Source organism: Stegastes partitus, unplaced genomic scaffold (assembly GCF_000690725.1).
Source record: "Stegastes partitus isolate 25-593 unplaced genomic scaffold, Stegastes_partitus-1.0.2 Scaffold980, whole genome shotgun sequence".
Taxonomy (NCBI): Eukaryota; Metazoa; Chordata; class Actinopteri; family Pomacentridae; genus Stegastes; species Stegastes partitus.
The window spans coordinates 254,503-263,830 of record NW_007578711.1 but is presented as its reverse complement, the minus strand read 5'-3'; the positions used below and the strand labels follow the sequence as shown (position 1 = coordinate 263,830).

Here is a 9,328-nt window from a genome sequence, read left to right as displayed (position 1 = left end):
ACATTCGCCACACATGTGTAGCAACTTGTGACGCACAAAAAAGTCCATTAGCATGTTTCTGTAAACCCAACAGGAAATCCGCCATGTTGGAAAAACCGCTACCATGCCAGGCCATTTTTGCTCAAAAATGGCAATTTTTGGCAATTTTCTAAATCGAACTCCTCCTAGGGGGTTCGTCGTACACACATTTGGTGAGCACAAACTACAGGACATGGTGACTGAAAGTTCTTCAAATGCTCCGCTGAGGCCCGGTTTGGAAATGGCAGCCTGTCCAATTTCGATTAATGGCCATTTTGTCCATTTTCGCAGTGTTTTTTGCATTCAACTGACTCTTGTCGGAAGGTCGGTTCACCTACAGCTACAAGATTCGCTTTGCATATGTAGCAGGTCAGGACGCACAAAAAAGTCAATCAGTGCCAAGCCCTAAACCCAACAGGAAGTCCGTTATGTTGAAAAACCCCTGTGTCAATTTTGCCGCATTTGGCTGACTTTTGCCCATTTTCACAATCTATCTCCTCCTACAGGGAAGGTCGTACACACCTGAAATTTGGCCAGCACAAACTACAGGAGGTGGTGATTACACGTTAGTAAAACGGTCCGCACAAGTGTGACGGCATGGAAATGGCACCCCCCTGAATTTGGCCTCAACGCCATAAAACACAAGAATACGAGACGTGCTGTCTGTGCTCCAATCAGCCTGACATGTTACACGTGTGCTCCGAGTCTCAGCCAGAGCGCGTTTCCATCCCGGCCAACACGCATGCCGCCGCGGCTCGCCACTAAACAGGAAGTGGCTCGTAACTAGGCCACATTTGCTCCGATCTGCCCCAAACTCGACATGCCGGATCACAGTCCCGCGCGGAGCAGGTTTGCGCCACACCCCGCCGTGCGTGAAGGCCGACAAGCGCAGGTGCGAGGACCCGTCCATCGCCGCTTGCGGTTTTAATTTAGGTTGGATCTGAACAGAATTAGAGAAGTCATTCATTCATATTATCTTCTATCTTAGGTTTGTGTCTTCATTAAAACAAATACATAACTCAAACCCAAATTTTCCACACACTATCGGAACTGTCACATAAAGAAGAAAAGAGACTTAAAATATAATTTCCATTTTTATTAAAACCATACAAACATTTGTAGTCAGTTATAAAAGAGCAAAGCGGCTCTTCTGGCGGAGGGGCAGCGCTGGGCACTTGAAGCTCCGCTCTGAGCCAGATCCGCCTGGCCTCTACCCAGGGCCTGGGAATCCCTGCTTTCAAAGTCAGTTCTTTATTGGTCCCAGGATACTTCCCCCATTTCCTCTGCTAAACCTACAGAAAGAGTAATGTATTTACATAATATATATAAAAGCACAATAAATGTGAAAACTTAAAAAAACAGAAAAAAAAAATCAAAGAAAAGTAGAATGCATTTCGCAAATCTTAACTTTTCTGATATTCAGACTTTTCTTATATAAATGTTCTGTCATTTTATCTTCTTTTTCAGGTCTCACGAGACACTTGTTTAGTTTTTATTTTTTTTCATAATTCACAATGGAAGATTGGCAGTGATCTCTCTCTTTACCGACAGGTATAAGGCACATACCTCTGTAATTTCCTTCTTTCAAAGGAAATGATTTCTACTTCTTTGAAAAAAAACAAAAACAAAAAACAACATCAATGCACAGCTACAAAAAAGACAAAAGTACCAAAGAACAATAAAACAGTTTGTACCTCATTGCTTTGACGCTGAATAAAAGGTAAACTACTCAATATTCTGTGTGCAGTCACATAAGACTGCAAGGCAATACTAACACTGTTGACAAAGTCACTGCAATACTTGATGGCAGTACACATTCTGAATTTAAGAGCTTTGGAGAAAACAATACGGATGATTTCCTATAAAAACAAAACACATTACTTTACAGCACGTAGTGTGTGCTGCGGACCATTGTTGCTCATTAAGACAGTTTAAAACCATAAAAGTACTCATATCAATTCGTGTAAGCATACATAAAAGCACCAAATCAAGGAGAGAATGTCCATTTACACATCAGCTCTGAACAACCGTGCAATCCAACATCAAAAATCAGATCACAAACAGAATATGAAAACACTGTTATATACACTTGTGAGTACCTTACCAGACTAACTAAATCAAGCCATTTAGATATCAAGTAGACGACAATCTACGGTGCCTTGAAAACTCGGATGTGTTGTCCATTTTTTTTATTTTTTTTGGACTCAATACCATCTTGACAAAAACATCACTTGGTAAAACTTGGTAGAAGCACGGAAACATCTACAGCTTCACAAAAGTAACTTACAGAAACAAAATGACAACAAATGTAATTATACCACTTATTAAAACCTATGATATATAAAGTTGTCATCAGGGCCGGTTAAGTTAATGACCCATGTCTCACCTGCTATAACGAGAATGGATTTAGCGGCATTGTACCTGTAGGATTAGAACGGTTGACACTTGGCAACATGGGCTAGTCTATGTACTTATATAGACAGTGTTCAATGTTTAGCTTGAGTACATGCATTTTTACCAACAGCGCGTACAGCAAAAACAGTGACAATACACAGAATACTGATTCAAGGAAGTGAGCTTTTGCTCACCATCACATAGTTATACAAAGCGAAGGGCTTCCAAAAATAGCCTTCATTCCAGAAAAGGAATATAACTATTTATTTATACATAATTTTGACACATCCCATTTCTGTGTGGGATGACATTTTTACAAAATAAAAGGGTTTGGCAACTGCTGTTTCAGAACACTTTTAAGTACATAATAAAGTTCTCATAATTGCCACTTTTGTCTTAATCTTCACATACACCAGAGTTTTTCTCTTCCTATTTTCCATTTTTCCTAAGGGAGGAGAAAGCAGAGAGAGAGAGCAGCTACTGCATGATCGCCAGGAACTTGCTCTCCTCAGCGAGGGTGGTGAGGAGAGAGCTCATGTCTCCAATGGCCATGTTGTTTAGCCCGGGGGCCACGCTATGGAAGGTAGCGGATGCTCGAGGGGTGGTGAGGCGTGAGGATGTCCTGGACAGACCCTGGAAGATGGAGGGACTCAACACCCCTGAGACCAGGCTACCCTGGTCGTAGCCATCCTCCAGCATGGCACCAAAGTCCAGACTTACCCCTTCATCTAATACACCAGGTACGTTGCCGTCCACTGTGCTGGTCACCTGGTCAACACCAGGGGAGAGAAGGGCAACAGAGTTCCCATTGCCATTGCCACCACCTTGTCCTTCAGACTCAGCTATGGAGTCCAGCAAGCACTGGTCCTCCAGAACAGGGAATGAGGAGGCCTTGCGATCTGCTGGTTCGTAAGAGAGGCAGTCACCAAAGGCCTGCTCTAAGTATCCATGGTCCTGGGTCTCCAGTTTCAGCCCAGAAACCTGATGTGCAAGGGAACAGTGGTCCCCACTCCTCTGCAGTTGTTGCTGCTGGTTGGGGCAAGATTGGATTTCATTGGAGGTCTCAGGATTGAGGTACTGCTGGGTCCTGACCGAATTCCTGTAACCGTTGATTGGTGGGCGAGGGGCATGTGTGAGCCGATTGTGATGAAGAGCAGTACCCTGGGAGAGGCTAGGGAGGCTGTCCATGGATGCCCTGCTAAGGAGTAGGTTGTTTCCAACCTGGCAAGAGGTGCTGCTGTTGTGGTTCTGCTGGAAGTGGCTCTGCTTTTGAGGTCCAATGGAGGCCTGCTGTTTGAAGCTCTGGGGAAGAGGCCCATCGAGGATTTGTGAGAAGTTAGGCCTGCCAAAGGTGTTTGTTGAGTTATGACCAGTGCCTTTCATCTCCAAGCAAGAGTTAGGGGTTGTCTCTAGCTTCACCCCAAGGTTGACACAGCAAGCACTTTGAGACTGATTAGCCTGGGCACAACTGTTCTGGAAATCAACTTGTTGCTGAACCACCATGTTACCAAACCTGCCAAATGGTGCAGATACAGGTCCATGTTCTGTGCCTGGCCACCTTCCACACTGTGAAAGATGGTTCTGTTCCCTCTGAGGGGACCTGTCAGCACTCCCGGAGCTCACTTCATTCCACTGGATGGGAAGCTTACTGGGGCTCTTCCTCTCTGCGATCTGCTGCTGTAGACTGTGGGACCCAGGGAAGGTCATATTAAACCCTGAAGTCTGGATCTGGTCTATCTCCTCCATGGATAGATGGGAGATGTCCCTTTGGCTAGAAGCTATTTGGTCCTCATTGTGCATGTAGGAGCCACTGTCCACCTGAACCTGGGAGTGGAGATACTGTACCAGGTCATCTGGTAGCATATCCTCGTCCCCAAGCAACAAGCCAGCCTCCCCATCATCCTCCATGGCCAGAGCTTCTAAGGCCGCGTGTTCTGCAATGCTAGGAGTGTATGGTGAGTGCTGCAGGCCTCTCTGCAGGTTTCCCTCTGAGCGTGTGTAGTTCTGTAGGCTAAAATTACGAGATTCAGGTGTAGAATGATGAGCCAGAGGTGGAAGAGGATGGAGGTTATTAAGGCTGTTGAAGCGTTGCACAGGGGGAAAATTGCAAGTTTCAGGAGCCTGCGTCCGCACTGGGTCACTGGCCCTCCGGTTCCCATTCAGTGGTCCCTCACCAGGATATAGGATCCTCCTCCTGTAACCTGCATGCCCCATATACCCATTGTTGTACCCATTGGTGCCTTCACTGCAGCGTGGTGGCCTGACTAGAGGTGGCAAGCAGTGGTTGCTGCCACCCTCATCCATCATGGCCATGCGAGTCTTCAAGCTCATGCGCTCCATGTTGGGTAGAGGCGTGGGAGGTGGGCCGCCAGTTGCTGCTGCATACTTGGCTTTAAGGTGGTAGTGCTGTGCTGGGGTCAGATTTAGCATCCCCCGCGACCCCCCACCTCCTCCGAAGCCTACTGGTCCTATACCTCCACAGCCCCCACCTGAGAGTATCCCTCCACCCCCTCCTCCTGGCCCACCTCCATAGTGACTAGCCTCACTGGACCGGCGGGAGGCGTCAGTGGAGATGGGATCATAAGAATCGGTGGAGCTAAGGTTGTGGAGGCGGCGGTGGTGGGCGGCTGCCATTGTACCCTCACTCTGGGAAGCCTGGCTGGAGCGTCGACTGGAGAAGCAGGGGGAGATGCCCGAGGAGCGTCGGCTGCTGCTCAGGTAGGCTGAACTGGTGGCGCTACCGCTGCTGTCACGCCGGTCTCGGAGCAAATTGAGCACCGTTAGCTCCGTGCTGCCCAGCTCAGCAGGAGCAGGTGGCTGAGGAACAGACACCCCCCACTGCCTGCCCAGGCAGGATCCTGTGGAGACACACAGCAAGAGAAAATGGAATGAAGAAATTCTGCACAATGATGGAATGAACAAGGAAAAGAGTTTAGTAAAGGAGTATAACTGGAGGATGAGAGAGAAGAAGCCAAATAAGTTAAGTGTTAGTGTGGAGAGATCTCTCAAACAGATGTTACCACAGACAACTGGCAGCACTTGGCCATGAAACATTACATTACATGCTATTGTTTCTGATATGATATACAGCTTGATACCATTTTCCAGCGGAACAGTAAATTTTAAGCATTTGTTTTGCCTTAGTCCTTCAGCCAAAATGGGCAAGATAGAATTCAGGATAATTAATTTCTCTGATTTGTCGTGTTGATGTGTAAATTCTGTGAACAGATGTTGTGTAACAGCAAAATACCCACATGAACTCAAATGTGAGCTGTTTTTGTAAAACATTTTAAGACAAAAAGTTTCCCATGCTGCCTTGGACCTCAGATAACCCCAAGCAGCTTCTGGACATATTTTGCTCCCGTCATATTTTTACTGACTGTGGGCTCATTTTTCACTTTAATATAAAGTCCTGCACCTCTAAGGAAACAGCAGAGACTTGTGTGGAAGGTGTGAAGTACACAAAAAATGTCTTTTTTTGCAGTATAACAAAGTTTTAGTGCCACAAATCATAAAAAAAGAAAAATGATTATTTCATAAAAAATGGAAAAATCTGCAATTACCATGTCTAATGTTTTTCAAGTGCTACCATTTTTTTTTACCCACACTGGAAAACAGATGGTTGTTCTACATACATTTAGATATTTTACTACACTAATAGTTCTTGAAATTTTGTCATGTGACTGTTGATCACAGCTGAGTTACCAATGGCTTTATGGTTGCACTGAGGAGTGCAGAATTTTATTTTTAAAATTTATTTTTCATTTTTTTACAGAATCTGATTATTGTACACAGTTTGTTTCTGGCATATTTTTAACGACAGAGATGTGATTTTGTTGAAATACTATAATTTTAAGCTTAGTTTTGGTGGACTGGTTAACTGACAGTCACACAACAAATTCAAGGACTGTGAGAAAGTTGAAAATCCAATGATTCTACCTGTCTGCTCTGACAAATGGTGTCATTTTGGCATTTTTAAAAATAATACTATGAATCCCAAACCTGACAGCAGGTTTTGGGGCTCAGAGGGTCAAAGCACAAAATGACGGTTTGAAAAGATAACCTTACCCTTCCCCAGGATGTTGGGTACTGCAGTGCCTTTGGGGGGCGGTGTAGGGGACAGTGGCCCCAGCCTGGGCAGCGCTCCGTTCACCTGCTTCAGCCTCTCCATCTTGATGTGCTCCATCCAGCGCAGGGGGCGGCCGATGCTTCGCCTCGCCTGCAGGGTCAGCATGGCCGCGGTCGCTGTGGAGACTGTGGAGTCCATGATGGGGGCTGGCTCACCCTCACACTCCTCTAGCTCCTCTTCATTTTCCTCTTTCTCCTCGTCCTCCTCCAGCCCCTCCCCTGGCGAGCGTCCGGCGCTCACAGCAAGCTGGACTCCACTGCTGGGATAGGTGCTGACGGGGGACTGGTCACTGCTGCATGTAGACTGACCGCCAGGGCTTGGCTGAGACGTCTGACAAGACCAAGAAAGAAGGGCAAGAGAGAAAAAGGAGGAAGAAGAAAGAGATAAGCAGACGATTATCGAGTTAGCTCCAGGTAACACAAGGGGAAGATACACAATGTTGAACGTCACAAACAATGACACAATGTAATGCTTGGAGGGATGTATTCTCTATAGCGTCAGACAATGGCAACTAAAATAATAATTACATGTTCCTGTAATGAACCTGTATAATCATAGAAGTTGTGAGAACCAACTTTGTTCTACCAGGAAAAAAAGATGTGTTTGTTAAATACCGCTTAGTAGATTATTGGGGCATGGGTAATGCCTCCTGACCCAGTTGGGATACAAAAAAAAAAAAAAAAGCTTCAAAAGGCAAAATCATGTTTTTGGTTGTTTTCAGAGAATTGGATAAAGGTCTCTTGTGTGACTGGCCACGGCCTAATTAGATTGTTTACAGAATTTTAGGAACTGTGTTGCACTGAGGAATAATGAAATCACTTTTTTTGGCATCAAGTGTCAGCAGTGTTGGAAGGCTATTCATCCCTGTTTAGTAGTGAGTGAATCTGGCTGCACAGAGCAGCCCTGGGCAGTATCACGCATACTTTCAGTGCCCTTGCAGTTCTGCCCAAAGGCATTGGCACTCCTCATAGAAATGCATCGTCTTCGGGAAATATCAAAGTGCCGTGCGGTGAAATGAGAAGAAGAATCTTTTTTATGAATGTGAGGGATGAGAGAAACCTGTGATGAGAACAAATCTGGCACGTTCAGGGTGAAAAAGTCAAGCAGTTGTGATCAGATGAGAAAAGTCGAGACGATCGAAACAGGAAAGATGGGAAGAATATTTTACAAATGCAATGCGAAGTGATACCTATCTCACCTGATTACCCACTGTCCTTAGAAAGGGAAGGAGAGAAATGCCGAAGCATTGGATAGAGGAAAACATGTACTCATTAGAAGATGTGAAATAGTTTGGTGGTAAATAAGCATGCCCCCAATTCAATGCATTCAAATTATTTGTTAAAGTAAAAAGGGAAACTAGTTAGAAACATTAGAAAAGTCAAAGAGTCTAAGCAGAACAACTAGAAAACCTGAAGTGAAGTCTTACCATGGGCTTCTCTGTCTTGATAGACTTGACCTGCAGACATTCATCCTGTTTTGAGGTAGCATGGTTGTACTCCCTTTGGTCCGTGTACCCACCCAGGGGCAGTTGCCCTGGCGACCGACCCTGACTGTTGCCTCCAGGCTCCCGAGGCTGGGGCGGAGGGCGTGGGTAATCTCCACGCTGTTTCTTGGTGACGTGCGCCTCCGGCCCGTGTACCGTCTTGACGTGCTTGCGTAAGGAGCTGGGATCCGTGTAGCGTTTGGTGCAGCCTGGGATTTTACACACATAGGGTTTCTAAAAGAGAGGAGGGAGACGGTAAAACATCGTGGTAGGAAATTGGAGGACTAAATTTGACGATCTGAAAGCATCTTCGTCTGTACCTCATTTGAGTGTGTGCGATTCTGATGTTTTGCCCGGTCTGACGCATTGGAGAAAGCCTTGTTGCAGCCCTCGTGTTCGCACACATAAGGTTTCTCTCCAGTATGGGAACGTAAGTGAGTCTTAAGGTTTTCCAGGCGGGAGTAGGCCTTGGTACAGCCTTCAAACTGTGGAAAGAAACAAAAGGAATAGAGCATCACTCAATTCAATACCAGGAGTTTGTGTCATCATGCAAAACAGATTTCCATCTGCAAATAAATGGAGTCAACTGAACAAATATGTGCATCCTTACTGTGCACTTGTGTGGTTTCTCCCCAGTATGCCTGCGCATGTGGACCACCAGCATGTACTGTGCCTTGAAGGGCTTCTGCTCTCGAGAGCATTCCTCCCACCGACACACAAATTCCTTCTTCTCCCCGTGGATGTGGTCATTGTTGATGTGCTAGAAAAGAAGATGAGAGAACTTAAAGCAGGGCTGCGTTATTATTATACGCTCTCGCTGTGCCTCCACATGAAGCGAGAGCTAAGCGCAGTGTCGTTTTGCATTGAGCTGATTTGTTGTTCGGCTTCAGGAAACGTTTGCTCTGCAGTATAAGAGGCAAATATAACATTTGCTTTCCTGTTTTCCATCTCTTCTCATGCTGTACTTTCTCCATTTAATTTCTTCCATCTCATCCCTCTGAACTTTTTCCTTCCTTCCTTCCTTTCCAGCCCTTTTTCTTTCTCTCACTGTTGAAATCTGCACAAAGGCGGGCATAAAGAAAAAAAAAAGAAAGAAAAACAGGCAGACTTGTGAGTCTCAGTGTCCGATCTGAACAGGATTTTCAAATAAAACCCTGTCACTTCGCATCACATTGGGCCCTCGCCCCTCCATGACAAGTGCTGACAGTTGTGCTGCCGTGGCAACTTCCAATCTGAGGCTTAGGAAGAAGGGGAGTCGGGAGGGAGGTGAGGAGATAGGGTGAGAAAAAAAAAATCAAAAGTTC

The 9,328-nt window shown here is 45.7% G+C and overlaps 1 protein-coding gene across 1 annotated transcript in view; it reads right to left on the bottom strand.

The window, feature by feature from the left end:
• Positions 1-1,099: 1,099 nt before the first annotated feature.
• Positions 1,100-9,328, bottom strand: part of gli3 (GLI family zinc finger 3) — a 100,633-nt gene continuing 92,404 nt past the window's right edge. Inside the window, exons 11-15 of the mRNA XM_008294625.1 lie at positions 8,635-8,784; positions 8,345-8,509; positions 7,968-8,258; positions 6,481-6,871; positions 1,100-5,270 (exon numbers count right to left, since the gene is read on the bottom strand). Of these exons, the coding sequence (XP_008292847.1) occupies positions 2,890-5,270; positions 6,481-6,871; positions 7,968-8,258; positions 8,345-8,509; positions 8,635-8,784 (3,378 nt within the window). The 3' untranslated portion in view covers positions 1,100-2,889. The remainder of the gene's footprint in view (positions 5,271-6,480; positions 6,872-7,967; positions 8,259-8,344; positions 8,510-8,634; positions 8,785-9,328) is intronic.